The 24335-nt window shown below is 39.7% G+C and overlaps 1 protein-coding gene across 4 annotated transcripts in view; it reads left to right on the plus strand.

Annotated features, from left to right (window-relative positions):
- The window catches only part of KIAA0319 (KIAA0319 ortholog), a 47986-nt gene extending 23858 nt beyond the window's left edge, over nt 1-24128 (plus strand). For 2 of the 4 annotated variants that reach the window (XM_061346379.1, XM_061346378.1), the window contains exons 5-21: nt 853-957; nt 1630-1727; nt 2131-2218; nt 2797-2889; nt 3482-3614; nt 5363-5591; nt 7431-7554; nt 8960-9092; nt 9964-10112; nt 12618-12769; nt 13980-14118; nt 15222-15381; nt 16185-16327; nt 18176-18298; nt 19702-19792; nt 22042-22133; nt 22984-24128. In XM_061346379.1, coding sequence (XP_061202363.1) covers nt 853-957; nt 1630-1727; nt 2131-2218; nt 2797-2889; nt 3482-3614; nt 5363-5591; nt 7431-7554; nt 8960-9092; nt 9964-10112; nt 12618-12769; nt 13980-14118; nt 15222-15381; nt 16185-16327; nt 18176-18298; nt 19702-19792; nt 22042-22133; nt 22984-23162 — 2231 coding nt within the window. In that variant the 3' untranslated portion in view covers nt 23163-24128. The remainder of the gene's footprint in view (nt 1-852; nt 958-1629; nt 1728-2130; nt 2219-2796; nt 2890-3481; nt 3615-5362; nt 5592-7430; nt 7555-8959; nt 9093-9963; nt 10113-12617; nt 12770-13979; nt 14119-15221; nt 15382-16184; nt 16328-18175; nt 18299-19701; nt 19793-22041; nt 22134-22983) is intronic. The other 2 variants (XM_061346381.1, XM_061346382.1) reach the window with 2 other exon arrangements.
- Nucleotides 24129-24335: the final 207 nt, after the last annotated feature.

Raw genomic sequence — 24335 nt, forward strand, 5'->3', positions numbered from 1 at the left:
ATCTGGTGTGGAGGTCCAAGTACAAACATCCACTCCACTGGTGTCTAGGGCTACTCCCATGCGCAATTGTGGAGCCTTGGGCATATTAAAATAGTGGTGACAGAAAGTGTGTTGGCAGTGTGACCTCTTCAGTCCAATTTTAGGCCTGTCAGCTGGCACTGAATACCACCTTGCTTATCTGTTCGGAAGTTGTAAGCTGAACATTTAGACACTAGTGAATGTTGCCTTTGCAGGACCTCTGTGCTGTGGATTCCCAATATTAACAGGAAGACATTTAAAACCTTTGAAATACAGGTCTGTGGGAACCTTTCCTGAAGTTGTGCTTTGATACATTTCTGTTGGGGATTGGATTTGTGGACTTTGCATTTCTTGGAAAATTGTTTCACAGATGAGAATTGGTGTTCCTGGATGGCAAGCACTACAGTTCTAGTTTGGACTATTTTACTTCATTTAATTAATTTTGTTCTGGTGCAGATGGCTTTCCTTGTCCTCTGTAATTATGTATTTTTTAATTCTTGCACTTCTATCCAAGAAAATTGTGTAATTCTTTATGCAGAGCAATGTTACCTGTGATATTTAGGAGTAATCAAAATGCTTTTCCCTAAAACAGAAGTAGAGGAAATGACACTTCATATTTGGGGAGGAAGAAAAATTTTGGTTTGGTAAAAGGTGAAGGAGCCATAGTCATGAATGTAGTAGATTATGTATTGAGTAATTCTTATTTTTTGCTTGTCCTTCCCTGTTCATTGTAGAGTTTGTCAAATTTTATTTAATCCATTACAAGTAATATTCAAAGGTACTGAATTTAAATCTGTCCATCTGTTAAAATCTAATGTACTCATTCTGTTTTAGATACAGTAAAAGACCTTATTGTGTCTGCTGGAGATAACATACAGGTGGTGCTACCCAAAAATGAGGTTGAACTGAATGCGTTTGTTGTCCCACCACCACCTACAGGTGAGTCGAATGGCCTTGGCATACAAGGAGATGCACACACTACCAACCTGTAAATGCAGACGAGGCCTGATTTATGTGAATATCTCAGATAAAACAATCCTTCTCATCTCCTACTGATACATTTTTTTGGTGGCTCCAATTACAGGGGGGGATTTCCTCCTTTTCATTTTGGAGGTTTATCCTTTTTTTTTTTTTTTTTTAGTGACTGTTATTTTCAGAACCTGAACTCTTAGCCAGATGGTTCAATAGAAAGTCTGTAGTTTCTTCCAAAAGATGAAGTGATCCAGGTTATAGTATCTTCCTGTAAAGGGAAGGGGGAAGTTGCTTCTGAGTGCAGCATTTACCTTAAAATTACCAGCTTCTGAACTGTAGCCGCAAAGAATACACATTTCACAGATAGGTACATAAAACACCTTCACTTCACATGAAGCTGGATTTTATGAAGTCAGTTATTTGTGAAGTCCGTTATATACTTGCTGTTTTACCATGTTACAAAGCACTGTGGAAGTATAACATGTTTTCATACTGCTTCATTTTGCAGGCTTAAACAGTAGCAGTTATGATTTCCTACTCTAGCATTTTATCTGGTAGATAGTGAACTTGATTTCTTTGTTTTCTGGGCTTATTTTGAAGGCAAAGCTGATTACTGTTATGCTGTGTTACTGCTCTTAGAAACAGCCTACACCTATGAGTGGAGCTTAATCAGTCATCCTGCTGACTATGGTGGTGAAATGGAGCGCAGGCACAGCCAGACCTTGAAGCTCTCTCATGTAAGTGAGCTGTAAGCTCAGGCTCAGTGTATTTGTGTGGTCCTTTCACAGGAATCTAACCTGTGGGGAAGGGCACCTGGATTCAAGGAGTCTCTCCACTTGCATATGTCACCAAATCTTTTGCCAGATTAGAAGTGTGGTATGGTTTTTGTTTTTTGGTTTTTTTTGGGGGGGGGGTTTAGAGTGCTCTAATAATTTTCTAAGGTACAGTAAAAATTCCTAAGTTTTGGCTTTGTGTTTCTCACTCTGGGCAGTGACTAGTAGCCTTTTGTGTATGTATTTATGAAAGGAGCTCTAGGCTTCAGGTATGCAGGTTTTTTTCTGTTTACATGACTGGCAGATTTATGCATACCGCTTTTGTATAATTTGACAGGTAACCCAATTTGTTCTGTGTTTGTTTCAGTTATCAGTGGGACTTTATGCCTTCAAAGTGACGGTTTCTGGTGAAAGTGCCTTTGGCGAAGGTTTTGTAAATGTCACAGTCAAACCAGGTAAATCAGTTGGATAAAATAATGAAATTAATTTCTTCAATACAAGTAGTTGTACAACATGCTTATCTAATAGTCTGTCACTTACTGTCTGCCAAGAGCATCTGGTAGTCCAATCATGCAGAGATGTTGCCTAACTTGCTGTCTGTAAAGCATTTTAAGGAAGTAGAGTTGCTGGCTCATTGTGTCTAAATGCTTTCTGGTCTTGTACCCTCCTCAGGCAAGGCTTGAGATAGCATCATGCCACCTTTTGTGGTCTTCTCCAGTACAGCTGGGAACAGCAATTAGGTGCTGAACCAGCTGTAGCTGCAAGTTACAGTGTGCAGGTCTCATCTAAATTACACCAGTTAGAACAGGCTGCAGCAGAAGACTGCTGCATCAGTGCACTGTTCTTCAGCAACCTTTTCTCCCCCTTGCCCAAAAAAGGACAAACAGAAGATGCTGCAAAGCTGTCAATCCTACATTTACATCACTGGGGACTATTAATCTGTAGAGTCAACACATTAATTTGACCTGGGCTTTCACTGCTTTTATTTTTTCCTTTTTTTTTTTTTTTCCTTCTCCTCTCATCTTTCTCACAGCAGTCAGAGTTAACCAGCCTCCTGTTGCCATTGCTTCACCCAAAGTACAAGAAGTTTCTTTGCCTACAACTTCTACCTTCATTGATGGCAGTCGTATGTACTGGGCCCTTCCGTGCTTATATCGTCTATTTTTTGTATACAGTTATAATGTTGTTGTTGTCGATTACAAGTGAGATTCCTTCTTTTCACTCAGAAGTTCCCTGAATTTATTTTTGGGATTTGAGTCCAGTTATAAATTATTTTAATAAATAAAGTGATAAAATGCAGCCTTCCACCTAGAGACTGAGATGCAGTGTGTCAGAGGCTGCTGCATCCAAACAGCAGCTACTCTTACAGTTTCTTCCTCCCCTGCCTAGAAAACCTGTCCCAGTGTGTCTGGTGTCATGGTAGAAAGCTGTTACATAGGGTATGATGAAATGTCATAATTCTGCTCGTAATTACTGAGAGCAGAGTGTGTAGAGTCTAATTTTAATTTGTGTGTGTGTGAAGAATTTTTTGTTTGTTTAGATAAACCATACCAAATGTAGTTTGGAATATGTGGTTTAACAGCTATGGTACGTGAAATCTGTTCAAATGTACTTGAGAAGATAATAGTAGAAAAAAACAGGGATCAGTGCATGAAAGACATTAGTATTTATTCCAACAATTTCTACAAGAAACTGGTGTTTCTCTTTAATGAATATAGAAAGTGTTGATGATATGAAGATAGTGAGTTACCACTGGGAGGAAATTAAAGGTCCTTTGCGAGAGCAGAAGGCATCTGCTGACACACCTGTCTTGCACTTGTCTAACCTTGTCCCTGGGAACTACACTTTCAGGTACCTGCACAGATGCTTTCCTTTGAGGTTTTAACTATTTCTGTGATGTCAGCTAAATGTTTCTCTTGTGCTCACATGTACCTTCTCAAACAAAAATACTTAATTTTTCTTCTGCATGCTTTTAACCTTCATTTTGTGCTGTAGAGAGACATAGGGAGCAGTTTTATTAAAAAGTGCTTGCAATGATTTTTGTGATGCAAAACACCCACACCCCCCCACCCCTTCTATAGAAGTTGGCAAGTTTGCTGAGATGAAACTGCAGTCGAGCTGTGAAAGACATCCCCTGAAGGGTGATGTCAGACAGGACAATACTGGGAGACTTACCCTTGCATGGCATTGTTGTCTGCTCATTTTAATAAAGGTCACTCTGTTCTTCATAAAAGCCATTGCTTTGCTACCGGTTCCCTCTGTTCATTGCTGAAGCTGGATTTTGTCCAGCAATGGAAGCAACATTTTTGGTTCTGAGTGCTTTAATTAAAATCAGAGATCATTTTCTAAGCTTTTTAACTTAAAGCCTAACCTGCAGAGAGGCAGACTTCCTCCTGATCCAGCCTGGGTTATTTGGATACCGGTACGCAACAGCCTACTAGTCAATATATTGTGTATCAGTGTAACATCAGCAGAATGTTGAAGTTGGCATACATATATGTTAAATGTGATGCTTTGCATAAGCTTCAACAAAAATTGCTGTAACTTCAGCTTCTATTCTGTGTTCTTTATCAGGATTGTTCATATTGTACAGTGGCAGAAAGGAGCATAGGATTTTTTTTCTGTACTAATAAGGGCAGAGCTTGCTTTTACAAGCAATGCTCTCAAGTGTGTTCTAAACCCTAGGGAATTAAGAAATCACTTTCTGTATGTGTGCACCTCTAGAGAAGGCTGAGGTACTTGAGCAGTAGAGCACTGTGTTCAAACTTAAAGGAAATGAGCTGGACAAAAAAAAATCCAGTGTTTCTGATACACATGGATGTGCACCCACTGCAGAAGTATTTAATCCCTAAAATGAGCACTGGTTTTGCTCTACCCAGGAAAGGCTTCAAGAGTGGTTCCCTTCCATGTGGACAGCAGTATGTAGTTTTCAGAAGAGGTGAATTAGAGATATAGTCAGTTACCATACTGCTGAGGACAGACTTCATCCCTTTTGGGTGTCTGCAGCAGACTCATGTTAAGATGATTTGTCATTATGTTTCTGAGAGGCAGTAGTGGGGTTTTTAAACCCTGTACTTTTTTAGTTTTGTGACTTGACATCTTCAGAAGTGTGAGCTGCATTAAAATTAGTGTCACAAAGCAATAAGAATTTAAGAACTGCTAGTGCGTTATAAGCAGAGCTTCTGAACATCAAGAAGAGTAGTCTTGGATATAGGTATTAACTGGGATTGTTACACTATGGCTGATGAGTCAAATCCCTTGGTTTTACTAAGTAAGCTTCTTAAAGAATTTGCAGTGAAATCTGTTTGATGAAGTTGCTGTTGACTGCAGGGAAAGGATTTCATGTGGGATCCAGTATAGCTGGGCTTTTTATTTTTTTCCTTAAGGATTGAAACCCGTGGGAATTTTTAAATCAGTCTTTTGAATTTCTTTCCTACCTTAGTTGTCAGATATGTGTTTCTGAAGCTGAAGTTTGTATAGTATGATCAGTGGGTCTGTCTTAGGTGATGTTCAGAAAAGTGCCAGGAAAAGTTAACCTTTGAACTTAAGACTTAACAGAAGCCCATCTTAACAGATTTCTGATACTGTTCTTGTTGTAGACTCACAGTGATTGATTCAGATGGAGCAGCCAACTCTACCATTGCATCTCTGAGTGTCAACAAACCGGTGGATTACCCACCCATTGCCAATGCAGGACCTAATCAGGCAGTCACCTTGCCCCAGAACTTCATCACACTGAATGGAAACCAGAGCAGTGATGACCATGAAATTGTCAGCTATGAGTGGTCACTCAGTCCCAAAAGCAAAGGAAAGGTTGTAGCAATGCAGGTATGCCTGTTTCTCCTTGCTTAGGATTGGAAGGCTCTTTTATTTTTGCATCTAACACAAGCAAGCACATACCTAAGTAACTACTCAGAACTCAGAAGCACTAAGATATCTAGTGTGCTGTTAGGTTTTTTTTGTTGTTGTTGTTGTTATCATTCCTCTCTGATATATTCAGCTCGCATTGTAGACACTACTTCTAATTCCTTCTCTTTCTTATCATACCTTGTGGCTTTTTCTCATTCCTGCTGTTGTTGTTCCCTGGTGGTTTGGAAAGATGTCCAAGTTCACAATGTCTGTCCTTGGACCCTAGAGCTCCACAGGTTTCCATCTTCTGAAACGCTGGACATGCTAAAAATTGGTTTTGTGAGAATGTCGAGTATGGTCAGGGTTTTATTATAACATTTCCTCCTGGAGAAAGTAGGACTCAAAAGAACCTTAATTTTGCAAGTGAAAGATGGCAAGGCTTTTGATAGTGTTATGCAGCCATGCTCTTTGGCGTTCTTTATAGGCTCACTAAAATTTGGGTTTCTTATGAAGGCCATCTGAATTTATTATCTTATTTTCATGGCTTTTTTAATCTGAGAATTTTTTTAATCTGAGAAAATGTAGTAATAATTTTCAATGAACTTGCACTCAGTTGGAGAGTCTTGTAACTCTGTAGGCAGTTGAGATAATTAACGTAATGAAGCCCGTTGAAACTCAGAAGCCATTTTTTTTGAGGCCTGATTTCTGCAGTGTTGCAAATGCTTTAGACCTTCAGAAATTGAAAGAGATCACTTTGTAGCTCTGTTTAGGAAAGGAGTAATATTGATGCAAGCCTATACTGTAGAGGTAATTAGGAAACTAGGCTTATAGCTTATTTTTGTTCGTTTACCATGACAAAGATTTTCCAAAAGCATCCGTGCAGCCTGAACTTGTAGTTTTCAGATGCTGTTCAGCCTTAAAGCAGCTTTCCTGGAAAAAGGGAATGACTGTTTGAGATACCTTGTTGGATATGTAATGTGGAAATGCAAGAGCATTTTACAGTTTCTTTCCAAGAGCCTAGTAATCTTTTTCATTTCCTTAAAGCTGAGGATGCTTATCTCAGATGTGTTACATGGTATGCATGATTTAGAGAGCAATTTAATAAGTACCTTTGCTGGTTAATCATTAGTTCTCATTATCATATTTGTAAAAAAACCCCCCACCTAATTGTGTTGTGACTTGTTATTCCTCACATGAGAGATGCCACTTTATTTTATTCTCATTTTATTAGCAAAAAGACCTATAGCTGGTCCCAGTCATTTTATGAGTTCATAATAGATATCAACTAATATTGCTGGAAGAGTATACTCAGGACAGAGTTGTCTTGTTTAACTTGCTTTTTCCATAAGCCTCTCTGGCTGGGATCAAATCAAGCTTGAGTTTGCATTTAACAATTTTCATAAATATTATATTAAAGAATGTCATGATGTTTGGTTTTACAGTATCTCAAAGGAAATGGAATAAGATGTAGTAATTTCTGCCAGTCTTTAATTTCCTAATTGAAAAAGTTAATATCCCATGTGTTTCACAATTATTGTGGTTCAGAAACAATGCAGCAATTATACTAGAAGATACTAAAGTTTATTGTCTATAAATATTTCTCTGGGTTGATAGGGACAGTCGCAATAGGGAATGCGTACATCTGTACATCAAATTTTCAGTTTCCTCTTTGTCTACAAGATGCTTAAACTGCTTGCTCAAGCACTGTACTGATGAATTAAATTGTATTTTTTCTTCATAATTGCTCTGCGATGTCTTTCATATTCCATGAGCATTTCTGTTTATCTTGCACTCTCTGTCTTTATAAATGTTGTGTAGGGAGTGCGAACACCATACCTCCAGTTATCTGCAATGCAGGAAGGAGATTATACCTTTCAGCTGACTGTCACAGACTCTGCGAGGCAGCGGTCCACAGCTGAGGTCACACTGATAGTACAGCCTGGTAAGTCAGCTGCAGGCATGTCTGGGTCCCTCAGGGGTGGTCAGCCTGATGTCTTAGCACTGTGCTGCAATACATCATTTCCCCGCATTGCACCACTGAGATGACAGTCCGAATGTCCTGTATCCCTACCTCATGGACTCTTCCACCTCTGTTTTCTGTCAAATGACACATTTAAAATAAGTGTAGAGTCACAGAAAGTCCAGGTGGTGATTCTGAAGGCTCAGACTAGCCTGATTATGTAATGCAACCTGTACAGGTATGTGACTGAGTGTCTGTCTAAAAGCTAAAATGGGGCTCTTGTAATAGTCTACAAAGTATGTTTTGCAGAGTTGTTCAGAGTATCAGCTAGTGCTTTGCTCAATTTCCTTACTGTTTTGCAGTTTTCTTTCGAGAATCCTTGTGTAGTTTGAACTCTCGCTAGAACTGCATTGTACTTTCGAGGGAAAAATGTCAAGCAATGAATTTTCAAAGGCAGCAGCTTTCACACACTTGTTTAGGTTTGGGAGCTAAGTGATGAAAAGGCCCAAGTGGTCTGGTACTCCTGAGATCTTATGCACACACACCCTTTTTTTTTTTAATATATATTTTTTTTTACTGTGTCTGCCTGTTGCATCTGAAGTAGCCTGTTTTGCCCATCTGAAGGTCTCACATTCCAGCATGGGGCAACATGTTATCTTCCAGTTGTTGCTTACATCTTTTTGTAGATGACCCCTTCTGGGAAAACTTCATAGTGGGCATTTACTGTGGAAATCAAGAATGTGAATTGGAAGTACAGCTTACGGTGGTGTCTTTTAGACCCATTGTAGTGTGGAACTAGAAAGGTGTTATTGAAAGATGTTACGTAGAAGTCAGGTCTAAGGGTAAATAAATATTCAGAAAAACGATAGCATTATTAGTTTTACAATGCCACAAAAGCATAGGCTGAAAACACAATAGGTTATATGTGTCTGCACTAAATCTAAAAGGCTCTAAACTGGCATTAACTTAGTGGCATTGTGCTGACCTTGAGCAGCAGAAAACTGGGCCAGTATCATCTTCGCAGGCAGAGGCCTATATTTGTGGGGATGGTTTTGAAGTAGTAGTGGAACCAGGAAAATACCCCACTACTCTTGTTATGAAACATTGCATATGAGGGATTGAGCACAATGCAGAACTTTGGGAGCATGTACTTTTAGATATGACTGTAAAAAGGGGAAGTATTTGCTGTGGGATTTGACTCGTTACAGAGCTGGTCTCACCCACCTCGTATTTTCTGCTGGCTTGTGCACGTTATGCATGTGATTTGTACCTTTGAGCCAATATATCAAATTTGTTATATAATATTCTGTGTAAAATCTGTTGTGATTGGCAGTCCTTGCCAGTAGCTACCTAGAAAATGTCATACACTAAGTATTACTTTTTACAGAAAATAATAGTCCTCCAGTAGCAGTGGCTGGCCCTGACAAGGAATTGACCTTCCCAGTAGAAAGTACTACACTGGATGGAAGCAAAAGCCAAGATGACCAAGGCATCGTCTTCTATCACTGGGAAAATATCAGGTATCTAGAGATTTTATGGATCTCCAGTAGAATAAAGAACAAAGTGAAAGTAATTGGGTGCCAGAACCTCTTATACAATTGTGTTGGGTAATTCACTGTTGGAGAACTGCTTTGAGGATGTTCCTGCTCAGGTGGTAGTAGGGTGATAGGAATTTTAAGTTCACCTTAGGCAGAGATTGCATAAGTCTTCCATATTTTGCAGTGTGTCGTTCTGAGGTTTACTGTTACCAAGTTAAGCGAAAATGATGGGAGTTTCCATGTCTCCTGTTAAAAAGCAGCTAGTGGGTTTGGGTACCCTCCTGAAATACAGAAAGTTTTCCCATCAGTGCTTAAGACTAGGATTTCTTGATCACTTGTTTGTTGGACAATAAGTTGACAATCTGTTTAACCTGAGCTTTCAATAGTAGGTGACACTCTTGAATGATGATTGAAAATGTTTGACAAAAGTTTAGTTGTATGCTTATGTGCAAAACTAATTGTTCCTTAATAAAAGGACAAGGTATTAGCGCATCCATGGTACAGGAAGAGGCTTGTTTGGCAACCTGTACATGTTGTGAGTGGCTCCTAAAGCAACAGTCTTTGGATGCTCCCATGAAATAATACAGTGGGGAGGTTGAACTTCTGGGGTGCATTTTCTAATTTTCTAATAAGTGAGTATGGAATGCTTGGGTGCTTTGTCTTTAAAAAAATTGATTTATTAGTTCTCTGAACTAAACTCATGTGTCGTATAGTTCTTTAACCACCAGTGCTTACAAGGGGTGGTAAAACTACAAAATACATAAAAGCAAATGACATGATCGATGCTGCTGAAAGAATAATTTGGCTGTCTATGTAGGATTTTTTTTCTTTTTCCTGGGATGCTTTGTTTCAGTGGACCAAGCTCTGTACAGATGGAAAATGGTGACAAAGCAATAGCAACTGTGACTGGTCTTCAGGTTGGTACCTATCGCTTCAGGCTGACCGTGAAAGACCAACAGGGCTTAAGCAGTGCATCTGTGCTATCTATTACTGTGAAGGAAGGTAAGCCTAGCTGCTGCTGTTTAGAATACGGTAGGCAACTTGCCAGTTAATTCAGTCACTAACAGAATATATTTGGTTATCATGTTTCAAGGGTATTCAGGAAGAGTTAACTGCTATTTTGTTGTAAAGTGTATTGTGAGTGATTGGTGGCATTAATTTCACTTGTTGCAAGCTTTTTTGAAGTTAAATATATGCAGAACCAGTTGTAATAACAATGCTTAAAAAATATTATTTTGGACCCTACTGCACTAGTGTGTGTCTACTTCATTGAGAATAAAATGAAAACATCATTTTAAAGTTAAACTTTGAGCAGAAAAGCAGTTTTACGGTGGGTTTTAAGTGAGATCTCAGAGTATACCATTTTCCACTTTAAAACCTTGCATCAGCAGACCTGTATTTATTTGGGGTTTTTTATATAGGTAAGCTGTTGCTATGGTGGGGGTTAATTATTTACCTTCCTCCCCCCCCCAAGCATGCTGTAGAAGTGGCTTTAGGATAATAATATCTATTGTACAAGATCATAGAATCGCCTAGGTTGGAAAAGACCTTTTATGGTCATGGAGTCCAACCATTAACCTAGCATTGCCAAATCCACTACTAAACCACTCCCTAAGTACCACATCTACGTACACATCTTTTAAATAGCTCCAAGGGTGGTTGGCAACCTTTTTAGTGAAAATTTTTGTGGGGTTTTTTTTCATACCCAATCTAAACCTCCACTGGGCATAACTTGAGGTCATTTCCTCTCATCCCTTTGCTTGCCACCTGGGAGAAGAGATTGACATTCACCTCGCTACAGCCTCCTATGAGATAGTTGTAGAGAGTGATAAGTTCTCCCTTGAGCATCCTTTTCCCCAGGCTAAACAATCCTTGTTCCCTCAGCCACTTCTCTTAAGACTTGTGCTTTAGACTCTTTGCCAGCTTCATTCCTGTGACAGGGGTACAGATTTCATAGCGTGTTGCGTTCTCAAGTTTGCAGGTGGTGATAATTCAATCATCTTTTACCTCATGTTGTTCCTTAGGGAGTGAATTTAGCAATCTCCATAGGCCTATACCTCCCTCTAAAGAAGGTGGCATAATACGTTTCAAATCTTGTTTGTTCCAGTGCTTGGCTTTCTGTTGCATACCTTGATGGCGTTTTTTTAGAGGGGACTGATGTACTCTGGCTCTGCAAGTATGGTACCTATACCATTTATGAAATGATAATAGAGCTGTGTTAGAATCTTAGCTGCTGACTTCTTGAAAATGGAGTAGAGGAGGAGAATCACCTTCCTTGATCTGCTGGCCATGCTCCTTTTGATGTAGCCCAGGACACGGTTGGCTTTCTGGGCTGCAAGTGAACACTGCTGGCTCATGTTGAGCTTCTTATCAACCAACACCCCCAAGTCTTTTTCTTCAGGGGTGCCCTCAATCCTGTCTCCACCAAGCCTGTATTGGTACTTGGGATTGCTCCAACTCAGGTGCATCTTGGAGCAGATGGACTCAGTTTTACCCATGTTCATCATTGGTTAAACTGTTTTAGAGTTTCAGTTAGGTGTTTAGTCAGAAATGCATAACAACAGCTCTGCCCAAATGTGTCTCATGTTTTCATTCAGACTGTAAAGTGCAGTCACAGTATGTACTGACAGCTGTCACAGGTTCAATATTTAAAATATTCACTGGTCCAGTAGCCAAGTTTAATCAACTGGTTTATTTGGAAGAGACAAGATCATCACTTGTACCACAGAGAACTCTGTGCTGTTCTAAAGAATACCTACAATGCTAGCCAGCGCCCTGGAGATCTGTCCTGAATTATTTATGTCAAATCTAATATTCAGACTGGCAAGGTATTTCACTCAGCTTCACAGCTTCCTGGAGCTTTGTCTTATCAGTTGTGTTTTAAATAAAAGTCAGTGATGTCTGGTTTCTGGAAAGAGAATGCGTCCATGTTTCTTCATTGTTTTTTGGGTGTACTCCCAATGCATGCCTTCATTTCAGTGCTAGTGGTAAGCAAAAATCATTTGTGAACTGGGTTTACTGTAAGTTTCTAATTAACATTTGCCTGTGTGAAGATACAATACCTTACACAAACTTCTGTTACATAATGAGGGATTCTCAAAATGAGAAGAGCCCAGCATGGTGATCTGTGGGCACATGGGCTGTGAGGCACATGGGCTGTGTTTCTAAAGAGGCAGAAAATCTTTCTGCTTGACTGAGATCTGATGTTTAAGTTATTGTCATACTGTAAATAGCGTACCCCACAATGCTTTCTGAAAAAAATCTTTTTGTGTGGTACCTCTTACTGGCATTGTCCTTGTGGTGTGGCTCTGCTTCTGTCAGGTTGTAATAATTCTGGAGCCAAATTCTATATACCCACTCATTCTTTCCTTGTACCTTTTACACAAGATTCTGTTGTTATTGCCTGTAATCCTCAGGTAAAGATTTGCAGTGTGGGTGTATTTGCAATGGCGTGTCACATTTCACATGTTTTGAAAGCAAATCCTTCTCCACTATTTCTATGGCTAGAAAACAACAGTCCACCTCGGGCGCATGCTGGTGGGAAACATGTTCTAGTGCTACCAAATAACTCTGTTACCTTGGATGGCTCAAGGTCTGCTGATGACCAGGGGATCGTGTCATATTTGTGGATTCGGGATGGTCAAAGCCCAGCAGCTGGGGTAAGTTTCTTGAAGATTGCAACAAGTCAAATTCTGCTGTTGTTATGCATATAGAATCGCTGCAGCAGGGCAGGCAAGTATGACTCATAAAATGCTTTGAGGCATGGTGTCTGTTTCTGGTTTGTCTTCTCTGCTCTCTTTAATGCTTTGGTTCAAGGGGCTTGTGATATTTTCAGTACAGCAACAGAATATGGTGTCTAAGTAAGAGGACTAGTTGAGAAAGACTCAAAACGTAAAAATAAAGGTTTGTCGTTTTAAGTAATTGGTGATAGTACCAAGCTAGTGTGTCTGAGAGAAAAATCTTCTGAAATCCAGATACCCTAAAAGTGGAAGGGTCTGAGAGAGCAAGAAGTAATGATAAAGACTAAGGAATTATGCCTGGTACCAGATGAGCCGAAACTTCCAGTTTAAGATAAAAATGATGTGTGGCGCTAGACCTACAAACACCTGGACTGGCAGATCACAGTGAATAGGTTGGATCATTAGGGCAATGGAATCTGTTATTCTGCTCTTCAAGGTGGGCAGACAGCAAAAGTACCTCTTGGTAAACTGAAGTTTGTGCCAGCTACTATAACTGTGATAACCTTTTTCTGCTTGTCTGCACAATGTTGTGTACAGTCCTTTGCAGTCAGGAAAATAGTGACAAATTGGTAAGAAGCAGGAAAGGAGAAACAGCAAAATGATAGCAGAGATTCCAGAAGCAATTCACATGAGGGTATGAGAAAATTTGAAGAGGTTTAGCTTCAGTATATAGCTGGCAGAGATGATAGCTGGAAATACATGGTCGTCAAGGAAAGAAAGTAATTTGAGAGTGAAGAAAGCAGAACTGAGGATAGTGAAGTAAAGCTGAGAAATAATGTACCTGTCTCAGATTTTCAAGTAGCTGAGTACTTGAGAATGTTTCTGCCTGGTTTGGGTTGGGGTTGGTTTCTGTGATTTTTGGTTTGTGGGCTTGTTTTTTTTTTTTTTTGGTTTGGTTTGGTTGTTTTTTTCTGTTGGTTTTATTAAAATATTGATACTGTGCAGACATCCTTATTAAGTATCACTTCCAAATTTGTATTACTTTGCCATAAATTGAGAGTAGGTCACATTTATCCCAAAAGCAAAGCAAGAACTCACACTGTCATACCAGATACCCTACTTGATAATCACACCTTCAACCTTCTCTGAGGCTATAATCATCCCAGTACTAATCTTGTTTCTTTTCCAGGATGTGATCCATGGCTCAGACCACGAGCCAGTACTGCAGCTAACTAATCTGGTAGAAGGAACATACACTTTTCACTTGAAAGTAACAGATGCTAAAGGAGATTCAGATGTTGATTCAGCAACTATTGAAGTGCGGCCTGGTATGACAATTAAAAGGTCATCGATACGTTGTGAATACCTCATCTTTTCACTTATTTCAATGTTAACAAGATTCTCTCAAGTTAAAACACAAAGCAAACAAATCTCTCCCTACCTTCTTCTGGTCTCTCAATAGGGTTGAGTGTATTAGACATGTCAGGATTCTTAACTACCTTACTGGAAGTGTTTCAGTTTCTTTTTCCTGGTGGACAATAGAAAGAGATGGGAGCTAAACATTAAATTTAGGTACAAATGCTGCAATTGTGTATTTGATGATTGAAAATGTGATTTTATGCTTGTTTTCCTTCTTTTCATCTTGAAGGACAAAAACCTTAAAGCATTTCAGGGGTTTTTAAGTTGTTTTTTCATAGTTTTGGTAGTGGTCATGTATAGACTTACTTTCAAATGCAGCATAAATGCCTGTGTGCTGGAAGGATAAGTTGAGGTTTCAGGAAACAAGCCTGAAATCTTGGGTCTTTTGGAGGTTTCTTGTCTGGTTCTTGGAAAATGATTTTATTTCTGTTCCTTGCTTTATTGTTGAATGTAGTCACAATAATTAGCTCAGGATTCTCAGTGGATATTTGTGAAGCTTGTTTTGTTTGCAGGGCACTCTAGAAGTCCAAGTATTATTTAACAGAACCCTCAGTTTGTGTAGGTAAACATACTTGGTATTGCTGAAGTTGACCATCCTCATTTAGACTTGCTCACAGAGTCTTGCATGCTACCATATGAGTTCATCTTTACCTCCCTTTTTTGTGGGTGGTAGCCAGTAGTAGAAAACTAGCAGGGAACTGAAAACTTAGACTTACCTAGTGCTCACCTCTGAGACCTTAAGATTTAGCATTTGGGGGAACAAAAGTTGATACTCTGCACAGAAATGTATTCATGCTAAACAGAAATTTAGGCTCAAGTGCTTTCTTTCAACTGATAAGCTGGGTTGCTGTCTTAGGACCCACCAGGCTTTTTTCAGTACTTTTTAAGAACATGAAAGGGCTGGGTTATAAGGAATATGAGCCTTATGCGGGAAAATACTGTATTGTCTTCAATTAGTACTGAAATACTGGCCAGGCTCCGAAAGAATAGCATGTTCTTTTTTTTCTGTCAGATCCCAAAAGAAATGGTCTGGTGGAGCTCATTCTGCAAGTTGGAGTGGGACAGCTGAGTGAACAGCAGAAGGACACTCTGGTGAGACAACTGGCTGTATTGCTGAATGTTTTGGATTCAGATATCAAAGTTCAGAAGATACAAGCCTACTCAGATATAAGGTATAAAGATAACCTGCTGTGCAAGGAAGATTTGTGATTTTCATTAACTCACAGCTCATAATGACTTGTAAAATAATCTTTTCTAAGATGAACAAAAAAAAAAAGCTATGCTCATAACTCTAAAAAGTGAATTTCGTCTGCTGTGGTAGAAAATTGGTGAAGCTAACTCTCTGGAGGCTCAGAACTGAAGTGTTTTGGTTTTAAAAAGATTAAAAATTCTTTGTATAGTTTATTCCTTTAAATAAAGCACATGCATATATTTCAAGATCTTTGTTCCATACACTATTTTTATTTTTCCCAAATACTGGATGGAGTGAGACAAATTTTCTTACAGTGAAGCAAGTATTGCTTATATTCAAAGTAAGGTTCCAGCAATATCTGATCAAACGTGGTTTATTCTCATCTTCTATTTTCTTGCTGGCTACTTTGCTCTTCAGTTCAGTTTCCTAAAGGTACTCAAACTGCTTTAGAGTGCTTTGGAACAGGTCCTGGATGAGAGTGAGGAAAGCAAATGTATACATACTTCTCTTAAAGCAAGAGTCAGCAAGACCAAGGAGGGAATTATATTTGCTGTTGTCACCTTTTGTCTGTGAAAATGAGAAGCCAGAGAACTGCTGGTCTTCTGGCTTATAATGAAGTCCATGGCATTTGGATGGAGTTGTTTGATCCACGGACAAAGTTCCCTAATCTTTATCATTGGTGACATTTGCTTTCCAGAAACAAACAAAACCAAAGGCTATAAACTAATGCCTGACAAAAGTGATCTTTGACAGCAGTCATGACCTTAGCTGTTCTTTCTGCAGCACCGCAGTTGTGTTCTACGTGCAGAGCGGGCATCCTTCCAAGGTGATCAAGGCATCAGATGTCTCACGAACTCTGCATGTGCAGCTTTTGAAAGAGAAGGCTGACTTTCTGCTTTTTAAAGTCCTGAGGGTTGACACGGCTGGTATGTTTTGGATTGTACTTGCTCATTTTGGAACTTTGCAGGTATCTGGCTAGCACGGCATCTGGAAACAGTGCATGAAAGCCTTCTGGCTGCCACCTGGTGTCTGGTTTGGATGTAGCTTTCCAAAAGATGATGTTGAACATAAAACTGAAGATATTTGTTCATTTGTGGTAAACTGGTGCCAGTTATGTTCTTTTAAAAGACATCATCAGTGACAGCATGCAAAAGCACAATATCTTAATCTGGTCTTCATCAGGAAGGTCTGGGGAATGAGGATAGAGATACCTGACTTACTACCATCTTTTGTTGGAAGATGGAAAAAACGTAGTATATCTGTATTATAGAATGTTTAATGTTTGTGATTCATTGCAGGCTTTTAGTGTTCAGTAATAGGTTTGTAAGGTAATGTCATGGTTTAAGCTCAGTACCATGCAGAACTCTCTCACTCCCCCCCTTTCTTCCCTCCCCCTGGAGGGATGGGGAGGAGAATTGAAAGAATGTAACTCCCACGGGTTGAGATAAAAACGGTTTGGTAACTAAGGTATAGCACAAATCACTACTGCTACCACAAATAGTAACAATGATAAAGGAAATGGGAAGAGAATACAGTACCACCTGCCAACCCAGTAGTGAACTAGCCCTTCCGGGTAACTGCCCCCAGTTCTACATCCTGGGCATGCCGTGCTGTGGCATGGAATACCTCTTTGGTCAGTTTGGGTCAGGTGTCCTGTCTCTGCTTCCTCCTGTCTTCCCCTCCTCCCTAGCAGAGCATGAGACTCAGAAAGTCCTTGGTCAGACTAAACATTTGAGCAGCAACTAAAAACATCAGTGTTATCAGCACTGTTCCCAGGCTGAAAGTAAAAAACACAGCACTGCACCAGCTACTAAGAAGGAGAAAAAAAAGACTGCTACTGCTGAACCCAGGACGGGTAACTTGCCTGTTACCAATCAAAATGGTGAGGTGATCTCTGATATAACCTATTCTTCTAATACTTACAATGCAGACAGGCCTCTGGGATTTCTTATAATGAACTTTTTATTTCGCCCCAAAAGATGCTTGAACTCCTAAGCTTATTTTGAACTTCACTAGTAATGTGAACCCATTATGATACTCAGATATTGCAGGTATGATTTCTTCATGATTTAAGATTGGAACATAATGATACAATCACAAAGTGAGCTAGCTCTGGCAGCAAAATAGTCATTGATTCTGTAGTAAATGCTGTCTTCATTTACCTGTTGAAAAGAACTGTTGTTCTGCTGTAAATGTGCTTGGATTACTAAAATGTGTAGAGTCACTTGAAAATCTGTATTAACATTTTTCTTGACATAGCAAATCTGCTACTCTTAAGTTTTAAGGGGAATAACTTTTCATTTTAGTCTGATACGATGCATTAATCTAGCAATAGCTACTACTCATAAGCCTATGAGGCATGTGAATGTTCTGGCCTCAGATGCTGTAATTCAGCTTTGAAGTACTGAAGTGCACTCTAGTTTATTGGTATGATGCTTGTCTTCTAATACCCGAGAATGCTGTTATTCCCCAGTTCTGAGGTACTTTAGAAGTTCTTACAAATTTGTCATAAAGGATGAGGTCTGAATTCTACAACTTCAACTCTTTATTTCTGGTTAGAGTAATCTGTTCTTGACTTGCATACAGTTTGCATATTGTACGCATTCTGATGAGCTGTGAATCTGTTTAGAACATAACATCAAAATAAAGAGAGATTTAAAAAACTAAGAGTATTACGAGCTAGATGCTTTACCACCAATGTAGCCTCACAATAAGAGGATGCATGAAAAAATCTGCATTTACACAACTGACCCTATGTTTGTTTTTGTTCTTAGCCTGTCTTTTAAAATGCTCTGGACATGGACACTGTGACCCCATAACAAAGCGCTGCATTTGCTACCAGCTGTGGATGGAAAACTTGATTCATCGTTATCTAAGTGATGGAGAGAGTAATTGTGGTGAGTTTGGGTGGTACAGAATGTATTTCAAGAATAACTCATCTTGTGAGACTGTTGATTATTTGCTGTCAGAGGGGGAGTACTTTGGAAGTAGATGCTGAGGGAAGACTAACACAGTCTTTGTTTTCCAGCCAAGCAATATCTTTCTATAGAAAGATGTCTTGAAATTATAATGTCTTTACAATAATAGCTCATATTTAAAATATTGTAAAGCTTAAATGAGTAAAAGTATTTGAGGAAAAAAGCATGAAAACTTTGTCATAGGGGGAAGATCTTGCGACAATTTGGGGCCAGTTGGAAGGGTTGTTGAATAGTGTGGGCATTGCAGAGCTTTTTGAGTAGTATTCATCTGGTTGTTGCAAAGCTGTAAAAGAGGCAACAACTTAAATTGTTTTAGTGGGTGGTTGATGCTTCCATGCTGTAAGGTGTGATCTGACCTAAGGAAAGAAAGCACCAGTGTTCTTGGCTAACCAAGGCTAACCACGTTTAATCCTCAGCTTTTTAGAATTTCACAGTTTCTTTTGGTTTGCATGTTGCACTTGGGAAATGAAATTTAGTTTCGCCAGCTGAATTGTGTCTGTATTCTGTGGCACACCTAACATACCAGCTAATCCTTTCTATTTCAAATATTTAATAGTTCTAATTTAACTAAATGGGTCTTCTACTTAAGTTCAAATAAAGTACTCATAGTACTGTGCAGGCTTGGAGACATTTACTTAGCAATGCACTAGTCTTCAAGTAAATCTTTAAACATTTGAGGAGCTTGCTACAAGCTGTTAAGTAACTGTAGGCCATGTGTCTGTCTGTTGATGAATGAATGCTAATTGACCAACCAAAATGAGACAGCGAGTTTTAAGTCTGAGGCTGAGACCTCCTGCAGCCTTGCCCTAATGCTGTGTTGCTCTGTACTATAACACCACCACTGAAATAGTGAGTGTATATATATGATGGAGTTCACATTCTCATACATCTCTCTGTACCCTTCTCACGTTTTCATGGATTTACAAATGGTAACCATAGAGGTAGAAGGACCTATCTCTAATCAGCTGCTCTTTTAAAGCACTACTAAAATGCCAGCCCTAGAGTACACCTATGCTTATTTCAGCTAGAGAGTGACAGTTGAGGTGCTAAGCATTCCCTCTTAAGTTCCCATGTAGACCCACGTAGACTTCAGGTATCTTGGAATGGTAAAAGGTATTGGAGTGAAAGATTTTCAAAAGGGCACTTTTGGTCTAGAAACCTAAGAATTTTTAGGGATTCTTCTGAGAATATGAAGGTGCTAAATTCTCCAAAGCTCCTGTTGCCACTCCCCATTCCTCAGGATTGGCTATTCTAATAGACTTGTATTAGAAATTATCCCATTTACATTATTTTACAAAGTACTGTTGTATTTCTTTTTTCAGAGTGGAGCATACTCTATGTCACTGTATCTGTTTTTATTTTGGTTGTGGTCATAGTAGGGCTTGCCTGGTTCTGCATCTGCTGCTGCAAAAGGTATGTGATTTGTGGGGTTTTTTTAAATGGGTTATATGCAAAAACTGCACACAGCTGCCCCGTTTTAATCCAGCCCTTAGCACTAAACCACTGAACTCTTTGTTTCAGACGTGTGAGGAGCTTCCAGTGCCTATTTCTTTATAGACACATTTTTATTGAAAAAAGGAGTATCCATCTGTGCCTCTGTGCTCTTCTGCATTTTGAAAAACAAAGCCGATATTGGAGTATCCTTCATATTAAGAGATAATTAACTTTAAAATGTTGGGAGTACACTGCAGATCTTCATGGTCTCCCACTGAGTCTTCCAGTACTCCATGCTAAAAAAAAAAGGCACACCCTGAAAGTCAGTGTTGTAGGAGTATTCTAGGCTATAGGAAGGGAGCTGCTCCCAACCTGGTGTTTCCCTTAGACAGGAAGGTTGGACATGGGGCATGCATCTGGCTGACTGGCAAGGAGTACTGCAGAGATCTTCAGTTACTCTTTTCTTAAACAGTTTTGCCTGTTCCTGTTTGTCATTCTCCTCTCTGGTTCCCTCCTCCCCCCCATCCCAGTCTTTCTTAGTGAGCTGATTAGAAGTTCTCTTTCAAGTGACAAGTCCCTGCAAGTTCTGTCACTAGAGGAAGTGTTCTTGCTGCTGCTTAAAAAGCCCAGTAAATAGATAGCTTGTTCAGGTGTTAGCAAATATGCAAGGCTGTCAAAATATTTCTGGATTTTCACTTTTTTCTGGGGTTTTGCATTATGTAAGGAGTGCTCTTTGAAATGCGTAAGAGTTGTTACTGGTTTTCTGTTTGTGGTTGAAGAAACAATGTAGTCATTAGAAAGGTTTAAATAGAAGTGTCATCTGTTCTAGCCCCACAGTGTAGGGTGGAGCCTCACAGGCTTGCGTGATTTGATGAGAAAGGAATTATTTATGGAAAAGTTGTGAGTATGCCATCTCTGGCAGTGGTTAAGACCAGCTTGGACGTGGCTTGGAGCAACTTGCTCTGGTGGAAGGTGTCCCTGTCTGTGGCTGGGTTTGGAACTAGATGACCCTTAAGGTCCCTTCCCAACCAAACCATTCCATGAATCTATGATTTCAGCTGCTTCTGTCTTTTGTCCTCATGTGGCTTGTGCCAGAGGATGAGGGCTGGGTGGTACGGGTAAGTGGGGGGGTGGAGGGTGGGGGGGGTGGAATGGGAAGAGATGCCCTTTGCCTAGTGGAAACTACAGGAGAGATACCCTAACCCAAGATTTGGCTGGAGTTTTGGGTGTTTTAAAGCCATTGCTGAATTGCCAAATGAACTCCATTTTTTTTAGACCATGTAGAGAGGAGGCTGAATAGCTGGCTATGGCTGTAATGTCAGCTGAGCAGTGGGTGGCTTCTCCACTGTGAACTGTGCAATCTGGGTAGCAGTGCTTCTCCAGACATTGCCAGAGTCAATTCTTGCCTTGACAAAGGGCATGTTCCACCCACCTCCCTCCAAAGCTGAGAAAGAATGCTGGAAAAATACCTGAAGTGTGAGAATCTTCTAGGAGGTGTCCACTTGGTTTCATGCATAAGTGCTTTTGTTTGTACCCTGAAATCTTTTGTTCCTTCTTGATCCAATACAACAAACAGTTCTGTGTCTGTTCCTTTAGCTCCAGGATTTTTCGTCTGTATTAATGAGCAGATGAGTAGCTCCTGCAAATAGCTGTTGCTTAACATAGAGATGATGATCTTTGTAGCACTGTAGAAATAGATGCTGGGGGAGGATTTAAATGAAGAGAGAATAAGTGGGGATTTGCCTACAAACCGTTATGGCTTTGTCCCTGCATGTGTATATATGAGGGAGCCAACTTCCATTATTGTTTGGTTTTCTTTGTAAGCATAATTAGACGAGCACCAGTTCTGTCAGTTAAAAAGAAAAGTAGGAGTAGGAACACCTAAACAATTCTTGCAGAAATTTTATTTGAAAATGAATATATGTCTACCTTGTATCTAGTTACTATATTGACATTGAACAAACTGAACCCTGTGGCCTAGGAAAGCAAGTCAGTCTTTCTTGCTTTCTTCATCTTTTTAAATCAGAGAGAAAATCAATCTATACCAGAGAATATAATTTTACAGCTTCTTTATAAAGATATAAGCTGGAACAACTCTTTAAATGCAGGTGAGAAAGTACAATGAGGTCCTGTATATTGGGGTACGTAGTTATGTTTATTGAAAGGGAGAACAGCAGATTTATGTGTGTACATGAGAACCAAATGTCTTTCTGGTACGTATCTTTTAGCAGAAAGAGAACAAAGATAAGAAAGAAAACAAAATACACCATCCTGGATAACATAGATGAGCAGGAGAGAGTGGAGCTACGACCCAAATATGGTAAGTGCTGTCTGTTTCAGCTGCGAACTTACCCACCAAGTTTACACTCAGTGTGTTTGAACTGATACGTGCAGTCAGGAGGAGCCCAAGAGCTGATCTGCGAATCTGGGAATGGCAGAGGCAACCATGGAGAATTAAATGGTTGAGGGAGTATCCACTTCATTTCTTTCATGATGCCTTGGACTCAGCCACTGCTCTAAGCTGCTTTGTTAACCTTAATTTAGAACATCTAATTGTCCTGCAGACTTTCTTCATGTAACCCCTTCCTCCCCTGCGCACACTTTAATATTGAGCTGGTTTTATTGCTGTGCAGCAGTTCCCTCCTGGCCTAGAAGCATCCTGTTAAATATCAGCAGAGTTTAACTGCTATCCTCTTTTCACATGTATTTTTTTGTTTATCGGAGTTTCACTTATTAGCAGGGGAAACAAAATCACCCTGAGAAACTGCTGCCTTAAAAAGACAGACAATGTTTCTGTAGAAATCAGGACCTTTCATTGCTGCTCATGTTAATCAGATGGTTCAGTGGACAGACTAATTTCCAGATTCAAGCTATGAAAAGTACATGGGCTATGTACCAAGATATCTAATTGGTTCAAATTTAATGCATATACTCGCATTTCAGAGCTATAGACTGATGGGCCTGTAGTGAATTCAGAGGACTATCTGTCTGATACCTCCTAGGCCAGTTTTTATGTTGGTGGTGGCAATGGTGCACACTGTTATGCAGGATTGAAGAGAATGTTTTCACTTGTACTTCATGTCACAGCAGAAGAGAGGATGATGGTTAGTTGTTACGCAAGTTAAACCTTTCTAATGAGCTTGTTTTACTTTTTTTTTTCTTTTTGTCAGGTATAAAGCACAGAAGTACAGAACACAACTCCAGTCTGATGGTCTCTGAATCAGAGTTCGACAGTGATCAGGACACTATCTTCAGTAGAGAAAAGATTGAAAGAGAGAATCCTAAAACCCTCATGAATGGATGCATCAGAAATGGGGTTTCCTTCAACTACAGCTCCAAAGACAGATAACTGAATGAGGGTAAAAGCACAGAACACACTGATCCGACACATCTGAAACATGTTGACCCACCTGGTTTTCCAGAACTAAAAGCTTCCTAAAATATCAACTAATTGCAGATTGAAAGGGGAAATTTCTGGCATGGTTAAGGAAAGAAAGGAGGAAGGACTAGATGGTCAGCTAACTCCTCTTGTCACCATTACAGGAACAAGGAAGAGCACATCTTACTTCTTGCATGTTCCGTGATGAATGTTTGTTTAAACTTCAGAAGGCCCTTTTACCTGTATTACTGCTACAGACTAGCCAGGGCTGCTATGGAACTAACAATGGTAACTGAAATGCGTAAAGATTCATGTACTGTGCTCCTGTCTTTTTCTCTCAGAGAAGCAGTGCGATTATGATGCTGACCTAAACTAGCAAAAGCCAATACAGATAAATTCCCTTACAACTATAGAGAGCAATATGCGATCACAGGCTCCATCTTTGTTTTCAGTTTAGGTTGACAACACCAAGACAGAGCATTTTTAGTGCATTGTATTTATATCTGACTGTGCTTTGTGACTTCCTTTTCTAGGGTAGTGCTCATCAGATGGAAGTGTCTTGTTTTCAAAGAAAGCTTACACTTAGTAGTACACTTAATCAGCTGTAATGTGATACATCTGTGTCCTGTAGGATGCAATGTTCCCTGTATTTACATAAAAAAATATGCCTCCAGGGAAGTCCAGCTGTCCAGGTTGCTTCTGTAATGATGAAGGTGCTTTGGCTCTCTGTTATCTGTCACATTCAGCCAGGAAACAGTAACAGAAAGGCAGGAAGGATGTGGTATAATGCACCTTCAGAAGCATTTTGAACATCTCAACCAACCTTTTGCTTAGAGAGCACTTCTAAAGAGCTCTGGACCTTCTAAGACTGAACCATCAGCTGAGACAAGTTTCCATCTGTCAGCCTCAGTGCTCAATTAAACAATGTGCCAGCCATTTGTGTACTGAAATGCTTGTGGTGAAACACCCTACATGGAGCAGGAGATTCAACACCTACATTCATTGTCATGATAATTGGTACTGGGAAAGGTTTTAGCTTGAACATTAGGTTGTTTTATTTTTTCCTCTGTGGCTATGCAGCAACTAGGTGTATTGACCTAAAGAGATCCCTTTAGGTGCTTTGGAAGGGTAGGTATCTTGGAG

Source organism: Neopsephotus bourkii, unplaced genomic scaffold, assembly GCF_033783945.1.
Source record: "Neopsephotus bourkii isolate Nb327-2 ecotype Australia unplaced genomic scaffold, CSIRO-AGI_Nbou_v1 NB_272, whole genome shotgun sequence".
Classification (NCBI taxonomy): domain Eukaryota; kingdom Metazoa; phylum Chordata; class Aves; order Psittaciformes; family Psittacidae; genus Neopsephotus; species Neopsephotus bourkii.